The sequence below is a fragment of the Harpia harpyja genome, chromosome 12 (assembly GCF_026419915.1).
Source record: "Harpia harpyja isolate bHarHar1 chromosome 12, bHarHar1 primary haplotype, whole genome shotgun sequence".
Taxonomy (NCBI): Eukaryota; Metazoa; Chordata; class Aves; order Accipitriformes; family Accipitridae; genus Harpia; species Harpia harpyja.
The window spans coordinates 7,155,346-7,179,808 of record NC_068951.1 but is presented as its reverse complement, the minus strand read 5'-3'; the positions used below and the strand labels follow the sequence as shown (position 1 = coordinate 7,179,808).

At 49.9% G+C, this 24,463-nt stretch overlaps 2 protein-coding genes and 1 long non-coding RNA gene across 3 annotated transcripts; 1 reads left to right on the top strand and 2 right to left on the bottom strand.

Moving 5' to 3' along the window:
• Positions 1-20: 20 nt before the first annotated feature.
• Positions 21-23,802, top strand: LOC128149540 (uncharacterized). The gene is made up of 12 exons (XR_008237664.1): positions 21-349; positions 735-826; positions 3,735-3,839; positions 6,802-6,941; positions 7,282-7,421; positions 10,098-10,172; positions 10,768-10,988; positions 17,428-17,497; positions 17,647-17,751; positions 20,457-20,596; positions 20,938-21,077; positions 23,694-23,802. It is a non-coding gene; the product is annotated as an uncharacterized LOC128149540 (long non-coding RNA).
• Positions 1,715-11,191, bottom strand: LOC128149536 (argininosuccinate lyase-like). Its single transcript, XM_052804850.1, has 17 exons — positions 11,071-11,191; positions 10,906-10,968; positions 8,679-8,873; positions 7,644-7,727; positions 7,259-7,315; positions 6,901-6,998; positions 6,165-6,242; positions 5,778-5,855; positions 5,243-5,295; positions 4,823-4,885; positions 4,514-4,628; positions 3,744-3,828; positions 3,510-3,569; positions 3,148-3,231; positions 2,800-2,880; positions 2,446-2,552; positions 1,715-1,947 (listed from the first exon to the last, which is right to left on the bottom strand). Exons 2-17 carry the CDS (start codon positions 10,915-10,917, stop codon positions 1,797-1,799), a joined length of 1,401 nt encoding a protein of 466 aa, XP_052660810.1. The 5' UTR covers positions 10,918-10,968; positions 11,071-11,191; the 3' UTR covers positions 1,715-1,796.
• Positions 15,493-24,180, bottom strand: LOC128149537 (argininosuccinate lyase). Its single transcript, XM_052804851.1, has 17 exons — positions 24,065-24,180; positions 23,883-23,945; positions 22,335-22,529; positions 21,300-21,383; positions 20,915-20,971; positions 20,556-20,653; positions 19,820-19,897; positions 19,345-19,422; positions 19,148-19,200; positions 18,718-18,780; positions 18,409-18,523; positions 17,656-17,740; positions 17,422-17,481; positions 17,060-17,143; positions 16,712-16,792; positions 16,232-16,338; positions 15,493-15,733 (listed from the first exon to the last, which is right to left on the bottom strand). The coding sequence occupies exons 2-17, from the start codon at positions 23,892-23,894 to the stop codon at positions 15,583-15,585; spliced, it is 1,401 nt and encodes a 466-aa protein (XP_052660811.1). The 5' UTR covers positions 23,895-23,945; positions 24,065-24,180; the 3' UTR covers positions 15,493-15,582.
• Positions 24,181-24,463: the final 283 nt, after the last annotated feature.

The following is a 24,463-nucleotide window of genomic DNA, read 5'->3' as shown; positions in this document are numbered from 1 at the left end:
CGGGAGGAGCCGCTGCAGAGCCCGAGCGGGGTCCGGGCGCTGGAGAACGGGATGGCAGGAACCTCCAGCCAAAGCCATCGGTAGCCTGGCGTAAAAACGCTTGGAGGCGTTGGGCTGCGTCCAGGATTGCTGGATTTCCGGGGCGTGGGGGTGGGTTTCTTTTATTTATTTATTTACTGGCTTATTTACTTACTTTTATTTCTTTTCAGAGTCACTTGTTGAAGCAGGAGGGCAAGAAGTTATTGGAAATGGCAAAGAAGAGCACTGATGACCAGGTGGCATCTTGGGGACAGGCAGGAGGATGATCTCTGCATTAGAAACCCAACTCTGGACTCATCCCTGAAGCATGGTAACATTTCCTATTCGGATCACGTCCCTCAGAACTTCGTTAGGAATAAGGCAGGATGGAGAAAAGTATCACAGGGGCAAGGAAGGAAGGAAATGCCATCAGATAGATTTTAATTTTATAGTACATTTATTCGTAGCCTGCGTTTGTTTCCTGGATGAGAACATGTACCTCCATGCACAATAAGCAGCTGTCAGTCATGCTCTATCTGGTTCAATTGCAGAAGCAACAGCTCAGTTTATTGCAGATCAGTGAAAGGCTTGGTGACACATGAGAATATCAAAAAGGTGGATGGTCAAATGGGGAGTACCAGTCATTACGAACTAGTTATTTAAGTGAGAGAGTGAGATGTGATAATCTGCTAAAACCACCTTCTTTTTTCAATCAGCAGGGCCCCACATTACTCAGCACTGACCCCCAAGATGCTGAACAGTGGTGGCTGGGAACAAGCGAAGACCTAGTCGGCTGAGATGTGTGAAGGTACTGACCAGGAATGAGAAAATAGGGAGAAAGCTTATGTGAGGAAAGAACTGTGAGCTGGGGAGGAGGAGATAATCCCTTCTTCTGAGCCTGTTGGTGTTGGCTGTTGCTGTCCCCTCTCCACCTGAATTCAGTGTACGTAATTGATTTCCCTGCCACACCTAATTTAGCTGGAAGGTGAGACAAATGTACTAAACCAGACAAACATGGCAGTAAGCAGCAGGGGACTTGGGAACTTCCTGGCACTTCATTCCTCAAGTAAGACTTTCCCTGGTCTTTGTTCTGATTTTACTTCTGTAAGTACAGAAGGGAATATGGTAAATGATTTTTTTAAGAGGCCACAATAATGCAATGCCAGGGATTTTTTTTTAAAGCACTTTGCCCCAGCTACATGGAGGCAAATCTGGGCATGTGTCACACAGAGGAAGGAGCTGGACCTGGGACCATGCAACCCTGTGCTTCAGTGTAAACCAGAGCCAAAAGTGGTTTTGTGATGGGCTGGGATGACCTGTGGATTGACCTGCTGGCCAAGACCTGCCTAAGGTTATGCAAGTTTTGGTGAGAGGTGGTGAGGAGATTCTTCTTCCTGCCAGAAGGCAGGCAGGGAAACGTAATCCTAGGAGGAGGGCAGTGATAGTTGGAAATGTGGCCTGTGTTGCAGATGTTGCACCAAGTGTCACTTTGTGGACACACACAAGCTTCCCTCAACACATGCGCTGACACTCCTGCTGCTCTCTACCTGCCGGCGCTGTAGAACTTGACACTCCATAACACAGCTCCTCTGCCAGGTTCACACACCAGTGAACGTTTCCGGAGGCCTCATGAGAGCTAAGGAAGCCCAGCTCAGTCTCACCCCAAGAAGAAAGATACAAGACAGGAGTTTCAGTGAACTACATACACCCCAGTGTTTATTAACTTCAGATTAGTGTGATAGGCACAACGCTGCATCCACGGGATATCTCCCCACACTCTAAGCTTGTTCCTTCAGCTTCTTCAGCAGCTCCCTCAGCTGCTCGATCTGGGCAGTCACGCTGCTCTTGGCAGTACCACCCATGGCTGTGTACTGCTCCACGCTGTTGACAACGTTGAAGACCTGGGAGACATCACTGCCGAACAGCGGGCTGGGGAGGCAAAGAGAAGAGGGATCAGTGGAGAGCACTGGCTGCTGTTGGCTGGCTTTACTGCCTGCAGAGAGGGCGAGGGAGTGGAGACGGAGCCTTTTTCCAAGGGGAAAGGCCTCCTGCAGCCCTGCTTCTGCACTTCTAGTGCCTGACAGTGGCTGCTTGTGGCAGACCAAAGAGTCAGCTCCAGGCGGAGAATGGGGAAGTTTGGAGCCAAACTCCTCAGAGGGCTGCTGCCTCCAGGTCAGGGCATGAGTTTCCCCCAGTCCCTCCCAAGAGCTGCTGCCCGTGCCCCACTGGAGCTGAACAGTACTGATGTTGTCCCCCTTTGGTATTTTCAGGCCCAGCAGTAGCAGCATTGATATTCAGGCCGGGAGGACTTTGGGGTGCTGTCTGGCCCAGGCATTTTGGGGAAGGGCACTATGAGGAGGCCCATATGCAGGGAGGCTGATATGTGCCTGTTGAGGGGAGTCATGGCAAAATAATAGTGATACAAACCTGATGCTCTTCAGGTCATCCAGGCTGAGATTATTGATGGTGATGCCTTTAGACTCAGCGAGGTGGACTGCCTTCCCAGAGGCAGTGTGGGCTTGTCTGAATGGCATCTGCAGTGAGAAGCAGAGGCCGCAGTCAGTGACCAGGCAACTGGGGTGTTTTTCAAAGGATAAATTGGATGTGCTGTCTTTTTTGGTTGGCTTGTTTTCACTTATGGTAATGCCATGTGAATCCAGGTTTGTTGACCCAGACTGATCATCACCTGGGGACAGAACAGAAGGCCTCATCTCAGGCCCTCACTGAGCAGTATTCTGCATCCAAAGAAATCGCAGCTCCAAGTCTACCTCTGATACTTACTCCTTTACGAACCAAGTAGAGAGCCAGGTCAGTAGACAGCATCTCAGGGCTCAGTGCCTTCTCCATGTTCTCCTTGTTGATCTGCAGGAGAGTCAGAGGGTGACATTATCATCAGCTCCTCCATGGGAACATGTTAGCGGTCACGGTGAGGGGACTTCATCTGGAAGGGACCTGGCTCTAAAAGGACCCTCTGACCCCCTGAGCAGCTGACAGTGGGGGCCATAATGAGCAGTATGGGTGAGGCATTGAGGAGCCTTCATCTTAGGACCAGTCTAGAGCTCTTTTACCTGTGTTACTCCCAGAATGTGTGCCCCAACCATGTTCAGTAGTGGGAGGCTGAAGCCTTACCTGGAGGGTAGAAATCACTCCAGTGGCAACCTGGAGCACAGCATTCAAGGTGTCCACAACATCAAAGACGGCCTCCTTGTCCTCCTGTGTTAGAACAGGGGTGGAAATTGCTGTAAGTCAACCTGAGGCAGCCCAAAAACCCAAGAGCCTGAGCAGCCTAGCCAGCAGAGCAGGCATGTCATCCCAGGGGCTCATGCTAGGGGCCAGGCTGTCAACTGCAGCATGCCGTGCCTCAGCCCCTTTCTAAGCATCCTGCACACAAGCAGGGTCTGTGCAGGGAAATGTAGTGGCAAGACTGCTCAGGAGCAGAAGACAGCCGTGTCTGCTCAGAGAGATGGTGTGAAAACTAACATCTGTTTTACCTGCAGATCCTTGTTGTAGGTGCTTGGAAGTCCTTTGAGAACCATGAGAATAGCAGCCAACTGCAGAGAGAAACAGGTGAGGCAGTGAGTTGTAAGAAGAGAAGTGCATTGCCCCAGCAGAGTTTAAGAGCCTAGACTGGGCACATTTCTTTACACAGAGGCAAGAAGAAGGAAGATTCTTCAGCCCTGGTATGAGCAGTTTCCTCATCCCGCTTCTTTCTTTAGCAGGCTCACCCGTCCAAACACTCGTCCAGCTTTGCTGCGGATCAGTTCCAGACTGTCGGGGTTCTTCTTCTGAGGCATCAGGCTGCTGCCAGTGCTGAAGGAAAGGTGTGTGCAGTGTAATGGTGAGCAAGACCCCAGTCCCTACAGACACAGGCTAAGACAGGTCATGTGGCATACTGGCCCAGCCCTCCAAAAGCGACACATAGGTCCCCTTCCCTGGACACTTTTCTAGGGTGTAGGAAAGCAGTGCACTAACTGAGTTTCTCATGTTTCCCACAGCAAAGCCTTTGGTTTTGCAGTCTTGTCTGGAGCTACCATGCAGTCCCAGCTCTCAAAGAGGAAGCAAAAAGGAGGCTTGCCCCCAAGCCTTCCAGAGGTGGTATCAGCAGGCCAGCCTAAGTGTTGCTGTGAACTCAGAGAGGGTGGGAGGGCTGTGGTTGTGCCACCCTGAGAGACAGGAAATGTGTTAGGATTGCAAACCCAGCTAGTCAAGGAAGGGCTTTGGCAGGCAATCCCAGCGGAGGAGGAAGTTCTCTCTGCCAGCAGTTGCTGGGGAGGAGTGTGTGCTGAATGCAGCCTTGGTTGAGTTACCAGAATCAGAAATAAGTGATCATTACTGCAGAATATTCACCCTATGGCTGCCTTTCTGCCAGCCATTTAATGCTGTGGCAGCCTTGTGCAGCAGGGAGACCCCAACCACTGTCTCAGTCTCTCGGGACAGGATAGCTGAGGAGGAGAGGCTGAGTGGAAGCCTCTCTGCCCGGAGACCAGAAACCTACCTATAAGCATCAGAGAGGGTTAGAAAGCCAAACTCGCTGGTGCTGTAGATGATGAGATCTTCAGCCATCTTGCTAAGGTGGATCATCAGCAGGGTGGCAACAGAGAGGAATTCCACTGCAGAGAAGGCAGGAAATCAGGGGGTGAAAAAGGTGCTCGTTTGCTTGACAACCTAGGGAGCCCTGACTGGAGCTTTGGAGTTACTTCCTAGTGAGGGATTTAATTCCCCTTGTTAAAGGAGGTTAACTGGGAAGGTCTCAGAAGCCTGTTTCTAAAATAGTGGTGGGAAGATGTGGTTGGGTTGTGCTTACCCACAAAGTCTCTCTCGCTAACGGCATCCATGCTGTTCAGGCTGATGGAAGCAAAGTCCAGCTCTGTAAGGAAGGTGATGAACAGAGGAGGTCAGGCTTGGCAAGTCTGGAGCTTGAATGCATCAGGCTACCCAAGCATGCACGTGACTGTGAGCCCTTGCGTAGTCCCAGAACACAAACGTGCTTAGCTGGGTCTTTGTTATTAGGCCAGGCAGTCAGCGTGCAGTAGGGGTGGTTTTGTTTATGCTCCCACCTTACAGGCATCTGCTGTCTCACTGCAGTAAAAAGCCTTCTGGCTTATTCAGTAATTAGGAACTGCCTCCCACCTGTGTCACTGAGCATCAGATCATACTCTTTTTTTTTTTAATTTGTTACCCTCCATCCCCATGTTAAGGCTCTCAGTCATAGGGAGACATTTACCACTACGCAGAAGCTCTCTATCAATTTCCAGTGGGTTGCCAGCCAGAGCACCACTGCCAGGGGAGAAAGAAACAGAAGTCACGCATGATATCCTGCACACTTCAACCAAAACGGAGCTCTAGATGGCAGTGATGACGGCTGTCTGAAGATTTCCCTCCCCCAGTTCATTTTGGTGTCATACTGTGTGGCCTGAGGCTCAGGAAACTCTGAACTTTGGAGTAAACCAGAAGTTCTCTTCCAAAGAGGAAGGTATGTTTGACAAAAGCCTTGTAGTTCTTAATTTCAATAAGGGAGAAGAAGCCGTGAAATTAAGGGTTCAAGAAGAACCCTTCTTTATCACACAGTATCTCTGTGGTGAGAGTCTTCTCTTTGGAACAGTTTTCTCTTTGGTGAGAGGAGCAAGGCTTATGCCCTCACAGCTCTGCAGTGCATATGGTATACAATCCCCAGTGGTTCAGGGGATGTAAAGATCTGCCTCTTAGCCATTTCGCAGAGAAAAGTGAGGCCCAAGGATTACACAGAAAGTAAACTTTACCTTCCCAAAGGCAAGATGTTGATCCTCCTCTTCACCTCTCCCAGGCGCTCAGAATCACGGGTCAGAGCAACAGCATGGCTAGGAAAGGACATGAGAGATGAAACACCTGAAGTCAGAAAATGTCACACAACCCAAGAGGTAAGAGTGGCCAAAGGGTGGAGCATACAGGGAGTCAGCCTCCACTGCCTACACAGTGCTTGGGTGCCCAGTTGGTCAGAGCCACACAGGAACACGTGGAGTTCCTGTTCCAGTTTGCAGGGTTACCTCTGGTTTCTCATCACCCCCAGCTGCCCCCTCAGAGCATAATGCACTTCTAGGCTCCAGCTGAGCAGGGCCCCAAGGGTGGAGAAGGCTTCCTTCAGCCAAGTGTGAAAGGTGGTTGGTTACCTGAGCAAGAACTGGCTCCATCTGATGGGCTGAGCTTTCTGCAGGTGGGTGTAGCCAGGCAAGATAACATCAATTTCTCTGCATGTGAAAGGAAAGAAAGAGGTGAGCAGCTGCTGTCAGGATAGAGGGCAGTGGCAGGTACACTCCAGGCTTTCCTGGCAAGGTCACAAAGAGAACATCTTTAGCCTGTGTTGTACTGAAGTTGGGTCTATCTCTTTCTCTGCCTTTCACCTTTCAACCTAAGCACACTGGGTTTAGATCTCCCGATCTTCCAGTGTGGTGTGTCTGCCCTAGGCTTCCCTGGAAGATTGCCTGGTACAGTAATCCCTCTGTGGTAGGCAAAGATTCCCCAGTCTACCACCAGTTGGGAGTGTGGTGTGTGAAGAGGAGAGTTATACAGGGAGTTAACACAGCTGAGCTTTTCTCATAGGTAGCAACTTGAAACGTGTTCAAGTTCCCCACTCCTTCAGATGGCTTTGGTGCCTTCTAAAGTCTTGTGTGGACCTCCCACCGCAATTTCTTTGCTAGGGTAGCCTGGGGGAAGAGGAAGGTCTCTGTGACATGAACTGTGGAGAAAGGGGGTCTGTTGTCTTTCCCTGTGCTACCACACACCGCCTGTCTGTAACTTCCTCCGCAGGAGACTCTGCTGCTGCCCTGATGGGTGTCCGTCAAAGAGCAAGCCTAGAAGTCTCCAGCCGCAGCAAGGCCAAGGCCGTGGATATGGAAAAGGACTTACATGGCAGCACGTTCCACCAGGGTCTTAATGAGCTGCAGGAGGTGAGTGGAGATGACAGAGAGGGAATTCTTCATGAACAGCTTCAAGTCAGTCACAACCTGTATGAGATTGGCCAGAGACAGACAAAGCAGAATGTGACATACTTAGTGACTGGCCACTTTTACTGCAAAGTAAACCCCTCCTTGTTCTGTGAGATGGAAAGTTGCATCTTCCTCTCATCATTTAGTAATTTTGATGTGGTAATGTCACTATATCTTGCTCTCCAGGAGGACAGCCAAAGGCCTTTCTGGTCCACGGTCTCCTGAAGTGAGGTTGGGGAGGAGTACAGAAGGAGGAAGAACAACAGTTCTGTACATACCTGATCATTCCTGCTTCTTCCAGTGTGCAGCTTTCCAGCTACGTCTCCAATCAGCTCCTGAGGACAAAAGGAGGATTTCTATCAGCGACTCTGTATTCTATGAAGGAGACTCCACATGAGCAGACCTCCTCCCTGCCTGGAAGGGACTCAGCGCTAGGATCCTGTGAGTAGCCATGGGATCTCTTCTGGGGAAGGGCAAGTTTGGGTTCTATGCTTGTACAGTGCTCCTTCCACAAAAGGGGTCTCGGAGACACTTGACTGTGCACCTGGGGTTTCAGTGCCACAAGGTCCAGAGGAATTTCACAGTGGGACAGAGGAGCATGCACTTAACATCAGGCAGATGTAGCTACAGAGGAATGGGAACAAGAAGTTAAAGGACCCAAACCTTTAGTCTGCGTTCGTTGGCAGTGTGGATATCCTCATCGCTTTGGGTCACCACAAAGACTCCTTTAGACCATTCCTCAGAGATCTACAAACATCAGCAGAAACACCAGTCAGCCATTACGGTTACCCTGCTGTGCATGGGGGCTGTAAGTGTCCCCAGCAAATACCAGCTTCTGCCCTCCCAATTAAATCAAAGTGTTAGGTCTCACACAAGCTCTGACATTCCTGTTCTTTCAAGCCAAGGCTGGCTGCTTGCTATATCCTGATATTCTATACTGCACTTAGTGGGATTCATCTCTCTACCCATGATGATCCTGCTGCGTTATGGCTACAGGAGGATTTAAGCATTGCAGTGACAAAGTGAGCTGAAATGTCAGTGATTGCTTTAGCATTGTCCACAAAGATCTTCCTATACACACGTTGTATAGTGTCACCATTGTCCATGGCGGGTGAGCAACAACAATGGACATTTTAAAAAAGCGCTTAGCTGCTGACTTCTCTTCACCCCTATACAATGCTATGCATTGCCTTCTCCTAACTCGGGCAGCCAGACTCAAAACGATCCCAAGTGCCAGCAGAAAAAGAATATGCCTAATTCATACTGAAACAGTTCCTGGTGAATGTTCAGCCTGAAGAGGATGGGCGGGCAGGTCACACTCAGCACACCTCACTGAGGGACCGAGGCTGCCATAATGAGCATTGACAGTGTGCGCATCAGGGCTTCAGGCTGTCACTGGTTCACATCCTACTGTTGGGCTTTGGTGCCTTTAGCGGGGTGCAGTTTGAGCATCGATCCCCTGCCCAGAATGTCTCCAGCAGTACCGAGTGCAATACACATGGGCTTGTCACGTCTATGATGTAGGACAGCAATCCCTTTCAGGAAAGCACTTCAGCACATGCCTAGCTCTAAGGAATAGGACATGAGGACATTTAAAGATGCTTTTTAGAACAGCAACTCAGGGAGGCTACTACAGATGCTGTCAGAAAAGCAGCCATTCATTCCAGCACACATGACAGATGTAAAGGAAATAAATACCTTTTCTAGGCCGCTCAGGATCTTCTCCAGCTCAGTTTTAGATAGGATTCCAGCCTTCTCCAAGGCTTTGGCATATGCCATGCTCCCCTGGACATCAACCTCAGACAGCCTTTGATCGTAGGTAATGGAAGCATTGAGAATCTCCATGACTGGGTCTGTGCTTCCACTGAATCTTCCTCCCCAGAGTTTATCCCCCTGAGGTAGAGGAAGAAGCAAATTAAATAGTCCTAATAACTTCAGTTAAGGTCCTATGCACTATGTAACATCCAGTGATCTGTTTATCCAATATAGAGGCCATTCTCAGCTATGTCCTTTCAGTGTGGTAGCACTGACCAGAAAGGTCCCTGGCCTTCAGGACCTTTGGCAAGTAGTTGTAGGGGTGGAAAACATGTCACTGTCACTAGCATTTAGCCCTTGAGCTGTGAGGTCTGGCTCAGGAATCCTACAAAATACTTTACCTCTGCAGGACTCTGCAGAGAGTCCTTGAAATTAATTTCAGGGCATATAGTGCAAGACCAGCATGGATGTCTCTTTTGAGGCAGCTGCAGGTCAACAACGCTTTGATAGCCTTTTAAAGGTGAAAAAAAATAAAGCAGTCAGTAATGAATATTGTGAAAGCTAGTATCCTGTAAGTCCTTTTTGTGCTGTTGAGCTAACAGAGAGATTTTTCTTTGATTGACAAAGAGCTGTGGGCCAGCACATGCCACATTATGAAGTGTTTGAAGTTACTGTTTGAAGCATCTCCAGAGTCCACGGTGTGCTTGCAAGCTTTGGCATAAAAATAGCATAAAACTGGTTAAGGTGCAGACTGCAGAAAGGGAGGTCTGGGTACCTTTCAGCGTCAAGAATATTCAGAAAAATAAATCAACAAAAAAGTTTTAAAACACATAGAAACAACTTTTGTTTTTCCACCCAAACCGAGATTCCTATAGTAACCTTACACACTTGAATGCGTCATTTACATTACTACTACACTGGGTGACCGAAGACAGGTATACAATTCCAGCTATGCATTGCAGCAAGGTATGTGTAAGCTTTTTTCACCCATGATTCAGCAACTGAATGGATTCACTAGCTAAGAGCCGTGTACGTCACTTGATCAGAAGCTTTTTACTTGCCCAGGTAGGACACCCCCTAACTTTGGCAAACGTGCGCTGAAACGGATAGGAATTTTACTTGTGCAGAGACCTTACAACTTATCCAAGATTTCAAAAGCAACTCTCCAGCACTAGGAGGCACAAAAAAGAAATTGGAGGACATTTAAAGGAAGGGCCTAAATACAATTGTGTCTCTTCTCATGCAGTACACTGACTACCATGGACAGCAAGAATCTGGCAGAACAGTTGCAAGCTAATCTGTGCCAGGGCTTTATCAGTCAGACAAAGCACTGTTGAGTAACCTTAGAAACTTTTTCTCTAGTGACTGTCTCCATGTGTCTGCCAATCCCTGCTGAAACAATGTGCCCTAGAGGACAGCAGGAGAGAGCCTACAGAGGTAAGAGTGTAGGCATGTGCTTTTCAGTATCTTTAAGGCAGCTTTGTCAGAAATGTGAGGAAAGGCAGAGGGGGGAATCAGAATTGAAAAAGAAAAGTGCTAGAGGTCCTCAGCATGCATCTGGTGCCCACAGAAGGATGGCATAGGGGATGCTAAATTAAAGGCCAGCACCAGAGGCTAAGTGCTTGAATAGGAACAGGTATATCTAGGCATCTAGGTATAACTTCAGTATTACGGGTTTCCATCAAAGTAAGAAGTGGGTCAGCAGAAACATTGCAACAGATACATTTGCAATCGGGAAATCAAAACCGAAAGATTAATTTTAGTTAGCTCCAGGACTCTGGTTAGAGAAGTGGCTAGTACAGTCTGACAGCGGATGGACACTTGTCTGTAACCAAGAGCAGAGGAGGTCAGGGTTGTAGCAGCCATTTGGAAGGCAGAAAGCATGACTCACTAAGATGACTAGTCACGTCTCACCTACCAGCCAGGGAAACTGAAAATGCAGCTTTTGTACAGAGAATTGTTTACGCAAGCTGCTGTAAAGTACCTCCTGCCTAAACGCAAGTTATCAGGAATGAACCGCATCGCTTATTAGTTTCTCCCAGATAGAGGGAAGAACCTGAAGGCAACGGCAGGCTGCTTAGCCAGGGACTTTGATTTTAACTCGGTTGAGCTCGCGTCTGCCAGACCACCCCCGAGACTACCCCGCCGGAGAAGCAAAGTTCACCCTCACCTCGGCTGCCATTTCGGACGACGTTTTGCTCGTTTGTGCAGCGATCCTGGCAACTGGTGCAACCTGCGGAACAGCGAGGTGAGGTGAGGTGAGGCTCTGCCGCCCGCCCCGCTCCCGGTGCCGGTGCCGGTCGGGGGTCCCCGGTGCCCGCCCGGCCCCGCTCACCTGCTCCGTAGCGCAGCCCCGGCTGGTCGCTCGCTGCTCCCCGGCCCCGCCGCCCCGCTTTTACACGCCTCGGAGCGGGGCTGGCGGCTCGTCCCGCCCCGGCGGGGCGGGGTGTCCCCGGGGCCGGCCCCGCTCCGGTCCCCCTCCCCTCGGACCACCCCGCAGCACGGGGGTGTTTCTGCTTTCCCTAAGGGAGTGTGCTACTGCGGCATGTTTTTTTCTCTGTGCACTGTCGGAGGCCTTTGAGGGAGTGCAGGAGGTGCATCCCAGTTTTCTTGTCCCCTTTTGGGTTTTTCTGCCCTTTAACAAGCCCTATTGTAACAGGACCGTAGGATAATTCAGGTAGGAAAGGACCTAGTCCAGCTATCTTTCCTATGTTCTTCTCTGTCGTACTATTCATCCCCTTTCTGAGCTGAAGATGAAGTCTAGGGCAGAATGGGGTTGCATGATTAGGGCGTGCTGCTTTCTGTAGCAGAGAGAACACAGGCAGAATGATATGGCTAGCATCAGGCAGCCACTGGCTACCCAGCCTGAATGAGCAAGTACCTTTTACAGCTGGGTTTCCAGTGTGCTGCCTTCAGTTTCAGTCCAGAACAAGGCTCAAACTCTGTATCTGGATTCATAGCCAACTATTAATTCACTGCTTCTCAAACATTTTCCCATATGATCTTTTTTTTCTGGGGTGATGTCCCTGTTCCCTTCCAGACTTCCAGGCTTCCAGATGCACAGAGCATCATGCCCTCTACACTGAGAAAACCTCTTTGAACCATTTTGTTGCCAGGTTCCTTCCTCTTCTGAAGTCCCTCATTTTTAATGCTTCTCTTGTCGTGTTCATCTCTTATGAATGTCTTTGTCCTTATCCTGGGCTTTGACAGGAGGTTGCTGAGGATTTGGAAAACTAGTAAGCACTAGATTTACATCCAGAATGAACCCTATACCAGGAGAAGCTTTACGTCGTGGTGTTGGTGATACGGGCTCAAGACTGGCTATGTGGAACATGCACAACCCATTCAAAGATTGGTGTCCCCCAGAGACCAGTTGTGACCCACAAGGCTAGAAAATGGAAGATGGGATCTCTGTGGCACTTTCAGAGTTGCCCTGTATCTACTTTGCTATTTGTGTTTTCATGTCATTAACCCTATGTATGTGTGACATGACAGCTTTGATTTCTAAATATTGCCTGTATTTAAACAGTTACGTGGTTAAATATATCAGTGAAAGCTCCAGTTTCTGTGCCATTAGTTCCAGGCCTCTTTGTAATTTTTTCCACTTACCTGTACATACATCTCCCTGTAATCCTCCCTGAGGAATAGAAATTGTTGAAGAATCACAATGAAGTTGGTTTGTGTTGCCCGGGCAAAGAGGAGTCCAGTCTAGATGGACACGTTTGGATATTGCTGTCTCAGATTTATCCATGGTGCCTGCAGGGGACGTTGCAGTCATGCAATGCATCTGTTCTCACAGCCCTCTTGTGGTGGCAGAGAAATGTTATTAGCTCAGCTTCTTCAATAGAGAGCTAGGGGACAAAAAGACCAGGCATAGCAATTTGTTTAGGAGACAAAATATTCAGCAGGATTTTTCCAGAGTGTAAAAGCAGGTTAGAGATCTTTTCCTTGGGGAGACCCAGAGAAGAGTTTGCTACATATTGTAATGTTTCAAGAGCCCTTTTGTAGGTTTGTTATGTGCTTGGGTGTTGGATCAGAGGTACATAGCCATCCGCTGAGAGTTTCAGTAGTTCATGATCAGCCTACATGAATTCTGGGCTTAAGTCCCTTCCTGTGGTTTGTAATGGAGCAGGGATTTAAGACCAAGACCAGAGTAGTGTCCAAGCCACTGATTCTTCTGTCTATAAAGATCTTCCTGTGGTAAGGGACAGGGCTTTAAAAACCCAAATCACAATGAGTCATAGTAGGTTGATGGTGCAAGTCTGAAGATACTGTGGACCACACACTCCTGTAGTGTCTGTGGAGCTTCAGAGACTTCCACAGGTCCCTCCCAAACTAAATTATTTCACAATTTTAAGAAAAGGGTGGATGGGTGGGAAGTACCAGTGATTATGAACTACTCAAATGAGTAGGAGACCAAGATGTGATAATCTGCTAAGACTTCCCTTTTCCTTTCAGTTTGGCAGGGCCCTGTGTCACTCAGCACTAGCCACAAGGAACAATGCCAGATGTTTGCTTCTGGGAGCGAGAGAAAATCTATTCAGATGAGGCCTCTGAAGGTACTGAGCAGGAGGTAGAAGATACAGAGAGGGAAACAAGAGGGGAGTGGTACAGATCAAGAAAGCTTATGGGATGAAAAAGAACTGTGAGGTGGAGATGAGGAGCTATCCCTTCTTCTGACTCTGTAGGTGTTGGATGTTGGTGTCACGTCTCCCTTTCTTGCTCCTTTCCCCTATCAGCTAAGTGTGCATAAGTGATTTCTGGCCACAGCTAACCTACCTGGAGAGTGAGACACAAGTGCCAAAACAGAAACACAGCAGGAAGTAACAGAGCAAACACAAAGAAGGTTTACGGAGTGGTGATTGAAATGTGCTGTTCTTTAAATCCCAGGAGAATAGATCAGGTTTAGGGCCAGAATAAGGGGAGACCGAGGGTGGGGGGAAGTGTTGAAGAAAGGGAAGTTTTCTGTTGCTGGTTCTTCTCCCACATGTTTAAAGCACAAATGCCACAAAGGTAGGATGAAAGCACTTTGTGTCTCCTGGGGTACTTTGTTAATGGCAGGAGAGTTAGCTCATGGCAGTTTGTACTGTCTGTGCTGCAGCTGTTAATCTAAACATAGTGAGGCAATGCTTGCATTACTGCCATTACCTATGAGTGTTGCAGAGTTTTGCAGTACTGAGTCAATAACGTGTTGCTGCATCAGCATGGAGAGCAGGGTGCTGAGCAAAATGCCAGCTTTAAAATGCTGTGACAGAAAAGAAATTGTCCATGACAAAGCTAGCACTACTGTGCTGTGGGTGCCAGGTAGACAACTGTTTTTTCTCTACCTTTTGAATCAAGCAGCAGCATATTCCATCCAGAAATCACTGCAGAACAATAGTAGGGAAAAATGTTTCAAGTGTTTATTTAATCAAATATTTTCACCCTGTGAAAGACACAAGGTTGCTGCATTCTCATTCCCCAAGTGACACTTTTCCTGGTCTTTGTTCTGATTGTATTTTTGTAAGGACAGAAGGAAGATAGTGTAAGATTTGTAAGAGGCAGACAGCCATGCCAGTCTCTTTTTCAAGCATTCTGCCCCAGCTAGCTTGGCCTGGGTCACACAGAGGAAAGAGCATGACCTGGGACCATGCAACCCTGTGCCTCAGTGTAAACCAGAGCCAAAGGTGGTTTTGTGATTGGCTGGGATGACCTGTGGGTTGACTTGCTGACCAAGTCCTGCCTAAGACTATGCAAGTTTCAGTGCCAGGTGGTGAAGAGAATTCTGGCCACTTAATGTCCCTGCCAGAAGGCAGGCAGGCAGGCAGGCAAGCATACTCCTATGAGGAGAACAGTGATAGCTGGAGATGTGGCATGTATTGCAGATGCAGTACCAGGTGCACTTTGTGCACACCCACAAGCCTCCCTCAGCACGTTGTGTAGCCTGCTCTGGCGCTGCTGGATTCAGCCTTGTGCTGCATAGAATCATAGAATAATTTAGATTGAAAAAGACCCTCAAGATCATCGAGTCCAACTGTGAACCTAACACTGCCAAGTCCACCAATAAACCATGTCCCTAAGCGCCACGTCTACATATCTTTCAAATACCTCCAGGGATGGTGACTCAACTGCTTCTCTGGGCAGCCTGTTCCAATGCTTGACAACCGTTTCAGTGAAGAAATTTTTCCCAATATCCAATCTAAACCTTCCCTGGTGCAACTTGAGGCCATTTCCTCTTGTCCTATCACTTGTTACTAGGGGAAAAGAGACCGACCCCCACATCACTACAACCTCCTTTCAGGTAGTTGTAGGGAGCAATAAGGTCTCCCCTCAGCCTCCTTTTCTCCAGACTTAACAACCCCAGTTCCCTCAGCCTCTCCTCCTAAGACTTGTGCTCTAGACCCTTCACCAGCTTCATTGTTCTTCTTTGGATGTGCTCCAGAAACTCAATGACTTTCCTGTAGTGAGGGGCCCAAAACTGAACACAGTATTTGAGGTGCGGCCTCACCAGTGCTAAGTACAAAGGGACAATCACTTTCCCTAGTCCATCACCCTCCCCTCCAAGGGACGCATTCTCAGGTCTCTTGCTGTAGACAGAAGCTCTTGCTGCTCTCTACCTACCAGCCCCCCAGAGCCTGACCACCCAATTAACACAGCTCCACTGCCAGGGAGGGGAGAGCCCCTCTTCTTTCACACCAGTGAACATTTCCCCAAGCCTCATGAGGGCTAAGGAAGCCAATCTCAATCTTGCCCCAAGAAGAAAGGTGCAAGACTGGAGTTTCAGTGAACTACATACACCACAGTGTTTATTAACTTCAGATTAGTGTGATAGGCACAACGCTGCATCCACGGGATATCTCCCCACACTCTAAGCTTGTTCCTTCAGCTTCTTCAGCAGCTCCCTCAGCTGCTCGATCTGGGCAGTCACGCTGCTCTTGGCAGTACCACCCATGGCTGTGTACTGCTCCACGCTGTTGACAACGTTGAAGACCTGGGAGACATCACTGCCGAACAGCGGGCTGGGGAGGCAAAGAGAAGAGGGGTCAGTGGAGAGCACTGGCTGCTGTTGGCTGGCTTTACTGCCTGCAGAGAGGGCGAGGGAGTGGAGACGGAGCCTTTTTCCAAGGGGAAAGGCCTCCTGCAGCCCTGCTTCTGCACTTCTAGTGCCTGACAGTGGCTGCTTGTGGCAGACCAAAGAGTCAGCTCCAGGCGGAGAATGGGGAAGTTTGGAGCCAAACTCCTCAGAGGGCTGCTGCCTCCAGGTCAGGGCATGAGTTTCCCCCAGTCCCTCCCAAGAGCTGCTGCCCGTGCCCCACTGGAGCTGAACGGTACTGATGTTGTCCCCCTTTGGTATTTTCAGGCCCAGCAGTAGCAGCATTGATATTCAGGCCAGGAGGACTTTGGGGTGCTGTCTGGCCCAGGCATTTTGGGGAAGGGCACTATGAGGAGGCCCATATGCAGGGAGGCTGATATGTGCCTGTTGAGGGGAGTCATGGCAAAATAATAGTGATACAAACCTGATGCTCTTCAGGTCATCCAGGCTGAGATTATTGATGGTGATGCCTTTAGACTCGGCAAGGTGGACGGCCTTCCCAGAGGCAGTGTGGGCTTGTCTGAATGGCATCTGCAGTGAGAAGCAGAGGCCGCAGTCAGTGACCAGGCAACTGGGGTGTTTTTCAAAGGATAAATTGGATGTGCTGTCTTTTTTGGTTGGCTTGATTTCACTTAGAGCAATGCAATCTGAATCCGGGTTTTCTGGGGTGTGAAGAGGGGAGGCGTTAGGAGGTAAAACTCCACCTGTAAATTACTATCAAGTCCACCCGGCAGCAGTTCCACTACTTGGGATACATGTAAAGAATGGGTTTCCAGCTTTCGTGTTTGTTGACCCAGACTGATCATCACCTGGGGACAGAACAGAAGGCCTCATCTCAGGCCCTCACTGAGCAGTATTCTGCATCCAAAGAAATCGCAGCTCCAAGTCTACCTCTGATACTTACTCCTTTATGAACCAAGTAGAGAGCCAGATCAGATGACAGGATCTCAGGGCTCAGTGCCTTCTCCATGTTCTCCTTGTTGATCTGCAGGAGAGTCAGAGGGTGACATTATCATCAGCTCCTCCATGGGAACATGTTAGCGGTCACGGTGAGGGGACTTCATCTGGAAGGGACCTGGCTCTAAAAGGACCCTCTGACCCCCTGAGCAGCTGACAGTGGGGGCCATAATGAGCAGTATGGGTGAGGCATTGAGGAGCCTTCATCTTAGGACCAGTCTAGAGCTCTTTTACCTGTGTTACTCCCAGAATGTGTGCCCCAACCATGTTCAGTAGTGGGAGGCTGAAGCCTTACCTGGAGGGTAGAAATCACTCCAGTGGCAACCTGGAGCACAGCATTCAAGGTGTCCACAACATCAAAGACGGCCTCCTTGTCCTCCTGTGTTAGAACAGGGGTGGAAATTGCTGTAAGTCAACCTGAGGCAGCCCAAAAACCCAAGAGCCTGAGCAGCCTAGCCAGCAGAGCAGGCATGTCATCCCAGGGGCTCATGCTAGGGGCCAGGCTGTCAACTGCAGCATGCCGTGCCTCAGCCCCTTTCTAAGCATCCTGCACACAAGCAGGGTCTGTGCAGGGAAATGTAGTGGCAAGACTGCTCAGGAGCAGAAGACGGCTGTGTCTGCTCAGAGAGATGGTGTGAAAACTAACATCTGTTTTACCTGCAGATCCTTGTTGTAGGTGCTTGGAAGTCCTTTGAGAACCATGAGAATAGCAGCCAACTGCAGAGAGAAACAGGTGAGGCAGTGAGTTGTAAGAAGAGAAGCGCATTGCCGCAGCAGAGTTTAAGAGCCTAGACTGGGCACATTTCTTTACACAGAGGCAAGAAGAAGGAAGATTCTTCAGCCCTGGTATGAGCAGTTTCCCCATCCCGCTTCTTTCTTTAGCAGGCTCACCCGTCCAAACACTCGTCCAGCTTTGCTGCGGATCAGTTCCAGACTGTCGGGGTTCTTCTTCTGAGGCATCATGCTGCTGCCAGTGCTGAAGGAAAGGTGTGTGCAGTGTAATGGTGAGCAAGACCCCAGTCCCTACAGACACAGGCTGAGACAGGTCATGTGGCATACTGGCCCAGCCCTCCAAAAGCGACACATAGGTCCCCTTCCCTGGACACTTTTCTAGGGTGTAGGAAAGCAGTGCACCAGCTGAGTTTCTCATGTTTCCCACAGCAAAGCCTTTGGTTTTGCAGTCTTGTCTGGAGCTACCATGCAGTCCCAGCTCTCAAAGAGGAAGCAAAAAGGAGGCTTGCCCCCAAGCCCTCCAGAGGTGGTATCAGCAGGCCAGCCTAAGTGTTGCTGTGAACTCAGAGAGGGTGGGAGGGCTGTGGTTGTGCCACCCTGAGAGACAGGAAATGTGTTAGGATTGCAAACCCAGCTAGTCAAGGAAGGGCTTTGGCAGGCAATCCCAGCGGAGGAGGAAGTTCTCTCTGCCAGCAGTTGCTGGGGAAGAGTGTGTGCTGAATGCAGCCTTGGTTGAGTTACCAGAATCAGAAATAAGTGATCATTACTGCGAAATATTCACCCTATGGCTGCCTTTCTGCCAGCCATTTAATGCTGTGGCAGCCTTGTGCAGCAGGGAGACCCCAACCACTGTCTCAGTCTCTCAGGACAGGATAGCTGAGAAGAATTAATCCCCACAGACCAGAGACCTACCAGTAGGTATCAGAAAGGGTTAGAAAGCCAAACTCGCTGGTGCTGTAGATGATGAGATCTTCAGCCATCTTGCTAAGGTGGATCATCAGCAGGGTGGCAACAGAGAGGAATTCCACTGCAGAGAAGGCAGGAAATCAGGGGGTGAAAAAGGTGCTCGTTTGCTTGACAACCTAGGGAGCCCTGACTGGAGCTTTGGAGTTACTTCCTAGTGAGGGATTTAATTCCCCTTGTTAAAGGAGGTTAACTGGGAAGGTCTCAGAAGCCTGTTTCTAAAATAGTGGTGGGAAGATGTGGTTGGGTTGTGCTTACCCACAAAGTCTCTCTCGCTAACGGCATCCATGCTGTTCAGGCTGATGGAAGCAAAGTCCAGCTCTGTAAGGAAGGTGATGGACAGAGGAGGTCAGGCTTGGCAAGTCTGGAGCTTGAATGCATCAGGCTACCCAAGCATGCAGGTGACTGTGAGCCCTCGCGTAGTCCCAGGAAAACAAACATGCTTAAGTGTTATACTGACTGGTGTCTTTATTATTAGCCCCAGGCAGTCAGTGTGCAGCAGAGGTGGCTCTTCCTGCTCCAACTTCACAGGCATTGCCTGTCTCATTGCAGTGAAAAGCCTTATGAAAGAAAGGCTTTGGCTCAGGACAGTGCATTACAGTGCCAGTGGGACCCATATATCAATGCTTCCCTCCCTCCTAGATATTACAAATAGTCCGGTGCCACTCAGTCATAGGGAGACATTTACCACTACGCAGAAGCTCTCTATCAATTTCCAGTGGGTTGCCAGCCAGAGCACCGCTGCCAGGGGAGAAAGAAAAAGAAGTCACACATGATATCCTGCACACTTCAACCAAAACTGACCTCTAGGAAGCAGGGAAGGCACCTCTGAAGACTTTGCAGAGCAAAGCGAGGCCCAGTGATTACACAAACAGTAGACCTTACCTTCCCAAAGGCAAGACGTTGATCCTCTTCTTAATCTCTCCCAGGCGCTCAGAATCACGGGTCAGAGCAACAGCATGGCTAGGAAAGGACATGAGAGATGAAGCATGTGAAGTCACAAAACATCATGTTCCTTCCCAAGCAGTATGCTGCCAGGCCTGGAGCCTGGGATCCCCTCTCGATCAGAAGAGGCATGAAAGGGAGCCTAGGCACTAAGGCCCTTTGTAGTGGAATAGCTAGCAGCCATACAAGATTCTCCATGTTACCCCATTAGCAAAGGATGGAGCATACAGGGAGTCGGCCTCCACTGCCTACACAGTGCTTTTGGGTGCCCTGTTCCAGTTTGCAGGGTTACCTCTGGTTTCTCATCACCCCCAGCTGCCCCCTCAGAGCATAATGCACTTCTAGGCTCCAGCTGAGCAGGGCCCCAAGGGTGGAGAAGGCTTCCTTCAGCCAAGTGTGAAAGGTGGTTGGTTACCTGAGCAAGAACTGGCTCCATCTGATGGGCTGAGCTTTCTGCAGGTGGGTGTAGCCAGGCAAGATAACATCAATTTCTCTGCATGTGAAAGGAGAGAAAGAGGTGAGCAGCTGCTGTCAGGATAGAGGGCAGTGGCAGGTACACTCCAGGCTTTCCTGGCAAGGTCACAAAGAGAACATCTTTAGCCTGTGTTGTACTGAAGTTGGGTCTATCTCTTTCTCTGCCTTTCACCTTTCAACCTAAGCACACTGGGTTTAGATCTCCCGATCTTCCAGTGTGGTGTGTCTGCCCTAGGCTTCCCTGGAAGATTGCCTGGTACAGTAATCCCTCTGTGGTAGGCAAAGATTCCCCAGTCTACCACCAGTTGGGAGTGTGGTGTGTGAAGAGGAGAGTTATACAGGGAGTTAACACAGCTGAGCTTTTCTCATAGGTAGCAACTTGAAACGTGTTCAAGTTCCCCACTCCTTCAGATGGCTTTGGTGCCTTCTAAAGTCTTGTGTGGACCTCCCACCGCAATTTCTTTGCTAGGGTAGCCTGGGGGAAGAGGAAGGTCTCTGTGACATGAACTGTGGAGAAAGGGGGTCTGTTGTCTTTCCCTGTGCTACCACACACCGCCTGTCTGTAACTTCCTCCGCAGGAGACTCTGCTGCTGCCCTGATGGGTGTCCGTCAAAGAGCAAGCCTAGAAGTCTCCAGCCGCAGCAAGGCCAAGGCCGTGGATATGGAAAAGGACTTACATGGCAGCACGTTCCACCAGGGTCTTAATGAGCTGCAGGAGGTGAGTGGAGATGACAGAGAGGGAATTCTTCATGAACAGCTTCAAGTCAGTCACAACCTGTATGAGATTGGCCAGAGACAGACAAAGCAGAATGTGACATACTTAGTGACTGGCCACTTTTACTGCAAAGTAAACCCCTCCTTGTTCTGTGAGATGGAAAGTTGCATCTTCCTCTCATCATTTAGTAATTTTGATGTGGTAATGTCACTATATCTTGCTCTCCAGGAGGACAGCCAAAGGCCTTTCTGGTCCACGGTCTCCTGAAGTGAGGTTGGGGAGGAGTACAGAAGGAGGAAGAACAACCAGTTCTGTACATACCTGATCATTCCTGCTTCTTCCAGTGTGCAGCTTTCCAGCTACGTCTCCAATCAGCTCCTGAGGACAAAAGGAGGATTTCTATCAGCGACTCTGTATTCTATGAAGGAGACTCCACATGAGCAGACCTCCTCCCTGCCTGGAAGGGACTCAGCGCTAGGATCCTGTGAGTAGCCATGGGATCTCTTCTGGGGAAGGGCAAGTTTGGGTTCTATGCTTGTACAGTGCTCCTTCCACAAAAGGGGTCTCGGAGACACTTGACTGTGCACCTGGGGTTTCAGTGCCACAAGGTCCAGAGGAATTTCACAGTGGGACAGAGGAGCATGCACTTAACATCAGGCAGATGTAGCTACAGAGGAATGGGAACAAGAAGTTAAAGGACCCAAACCTTTAGTCTGCGTTCGTTGGCAGTGTGGATATCCTCATCGCTTTGGGTCACCACAAAGACTCCTTTAGACCATTCCTCAGAGATCTACAAACATCAGCAGAAACACCAGTCAGCCATTACGGTTACCCTGCTGTGCATGGGGGCTGTAAGTGTCCCCAGCAAATACCAGCTTCTGCCCTCCCAATTAAATCAAAGTGTTAGGTCTCACACAAGCTCTGACATTCCTGTTCTTTCAAGCCAAGGCTGGCTGCTTGCTATATCCTGATATTCTATACTGCACTTAGTGGGATTCATCTCTCTACCCATGATGATCCTGCTGCGTTATGGCTACAGGAGGATTTAAGCATTGCAATGACAAAGTGAGCTGAAATGTCAGTGATTGCTTTAGCATTGTCCACAAAGATCTTCCTATACACACGTTGTATAGTGTCACCATTGTCCATGGCGGGTGAGCAACAACAATGGACATTTTAAAAAAGCGCTTAGCTGCTGACTTCTCTTCACCCCTATACAATGCTATGCATTGCCTTCTCCTAACTCGGGCAGCCAGACTCAAAACGATCCCAAGTGCCAGCAGAAAAAGAATATGCCTAATTCATACTGAAACAGTTCCTGGTGAATGTTCAGCCTGAAGAGGATGGGCGGGCAGGTCACACTCAGCACACCTCACTGAGGGACCGAGGCTGCCATAATGAGCATTGACAGTGTGCGCATCAGGGCTTCAGGCTGTCACTGGTTCACATCCTACTGTTGGGCTTTGGTGCCTTTAGCGGGGTGCAGTTTGAGCATCGATCCCCTGCCCAGAATGTCTCCAGCAGTACCGAGTGCAATACACATGGGCTTGTCACGTCTATGATGTAGGACAGCAATCCCTTTCAGGAAAGCACTTCAGCACATGCCTAGCTCTAAGGGATAGGACATGAGGACATTTAAAGATGCTTTTTAGAACAGCAACTCAGGGAGGCTACTACAGATGCTGTCAGAAAAGCAGCCATTCATTCCAGCACACATGACAGATGTAAAGGAAATAAATACCTTTTCCAGGCCGCTCAGGATCTTCTCCAGCTCAGTTTTAGATAGGATTCCAGCCTTCTCCAAGGCTTTGGCATATGCCATGCTCCCCTGGACATCAACCTCAGACAGTCTTTGATCACAGGTAATGGAAGAGCTGAGCATCTCCATGACTGGATCTGTACTTCCAACAAACCTTCCTCCCAACATTTTATCCCCCTGCAAGTAATGAAGTTAAGAGGCATGTTCAAAAGACTTACCGATATATCCCCTAAAAATCAGTTAATGTCCATCCCACTCTTTATCCAAGTAGAACTGAGGACATATTCAGTTTTTTCTGTACCATTGCTGTACCATTGACCAGAAAAGCTCTGGACTTTAAGACCTTTGGCAAGTAGTTGTAGAGGTGGAAAACATATCACTGTCACTAGCATTTAGCCCTTGAGGTGTCAGGTGTGGCTCAGGAATCCTCCAAGATACTTTACTCCTGCAGCATTCTGGAGGGAGTATGTCCTGCCCATGAAAATGAATATCAGGGCATATGGTGCAAGACCAGCGTGGATCTCTCTTTTGAGGCAGCTGCTGATCACTGACCCTTTGATAATCTCCTGACAGGGAAAAAAAGTAAGGGAGTCAGGGATATAGTGAAAGCTAGTATCTACTGTTACTTGAAATAATAATTAAAAAACTCCCACTCTTTTAGGTAGACTATAGGAAAATACTCGGTTGACAAAGAGCTGTGGGCCAGCACAAGCCACATTATGAAGTGTTCGAAGTTACCGTTTGAAGCATCTCCAGAGTCCATGATGCTCTTGCAAGCTTTGGCATAAAATTAGCATAAAACTGGTTAAGGTTAACTTAACTGGTTAAGGAGCGGACTGCAGAAAGGGAGGTCTGGGTACCTTTCAGTATTACGAATGTTCGGTTAAAATGAAAAGGAAAGAAAAAAACCCACAGCCCCAAACTACCCTCCAGAAGGTCCCTGAAGCTGCGCGGCGCCGGGCTGCCGGGCCGCCCGCCGAGCTACCATGGACAGCGGGCGGCTGCCGGGACCGGGGCCGGGACCGGGGCCGGGGCCCCGGGGCCGGTGACCCGAGCAACCCTTTCCCCAGCAACTGTGTGAACCAGCGTGCCTGAGAGGAGAGCAGGAGGGAGCCTGCGGAGGCCAGGGTGCAGTTACGGGGTGCTGGAGATCTCTTTCTGAAGCAGAGGGGAAATGGGAGTTGAAAAAGCAAAGTTTTGCAGCTCCTGGCTGGGAAACCAGTCCGCTGGGGCCAGTGGCAGAGGGGATGGGGCGTGAGAGGCCAGTGCTGGGAGCTAAGTGCTTGGATGGGGAAGAGGCATCCAAGTGTATCTTCGCCACAGATATTTTTTCACCACCAGAATCAGAGGTGAGGCATCAGAACTATTGCAGCAAAGACGTTTGCTGTCCCCTTCTCCATTTAAAACCCGGGAAAACACATCAAGTAGAGAAGCACCCGAACGAGCACGGCAGGTTATCACGCAGTTGAGCTCGCGTCTGCCAGACCACCCTGAGACCACCCCCGCCGGAGAAGCAAAGTTCACCCTCACCTCGGCTGCCATTTCGGACGACGTTTTGCTCGTTTGTGCAGCGATCCTGGCAACTGGTGCAACCTGCGGAACAGCGAGGTGAGGTGAGGTGAGGTGAGGCTCTGCCGCCCGCCCCGCTCCCGGTGCCGGTGCCGGTGCCGGTGCCGGTCGGGGGTCCCCGGTGCCCGCCCGGCCCCGCTCACCTGCTCCGTAGCGCAGCCCCGGCTGGTCGCTCGCTGCTCCCCGGCCCCGCCGCCCCGCTTTTACACGCCTCGGAGCGGGGCTGGCGGCTCGTCCCGCCCCGGCGGGGCGGGGTGTCCCCGGGGCCGGCCCCGCTCCGGTCCCCCTCCCCTCAGCCCCCTTCGCCCTTCTCTCTCCTGCCTCCGGTCCCTGCTCGACCAGGGCATGATGAGCAAGTTAGGAAGAGAAGCTCCTCTGGAGGCAGGGTTGCTGCAAGGAGGAGGGTTAGGAGAGATGCTGTCATGTTGCTTATTAGTGAAGTTACTGGGGTAGCTTTAGGCAGTGCTCCTGCAGCGCCAGAGGGTCTTCTTGTGTGTGGACAGGTCAGCTCCTTTTCTGGGAATGTCCTTGTACTGAAGGAT

Coding starts and splice junctions, on each gene's coding strand:
- LOC128149536 (XM_052804850.1), bottom strand. Junction 7,728..8,678: donor TCCTGAGCGGCCTAGAAAAG/GTATTTATTTCC, acceptor TGATGTTTGTAG/ATCTCTGAGGAATGGTCTAA. Junction 2,881..3,147: donor GAGTGATTTCTACCCTCCAG/GTAAGGCTTCAG, acceptor ACTCTCCTGCAG/ATCAACAAGGAGAACATGGA.
- LOC128149537 (XM_052804851.1), bottom strand. Junction 18,781..19,147: donor TAGAGAGCTTCTGCGTAGTG/GTAAATGTCTCC, acceptor CCTTCCTTACAG/AGCTGGACTTTGCTTCCATC. Junction 15,734..16,231: donor GATGACCTGAAGAGCATCAG/GTTTGTATCACT, acceptor TTGCCTCCCCAG/CCCGCTGTTCGGCAGTGATG.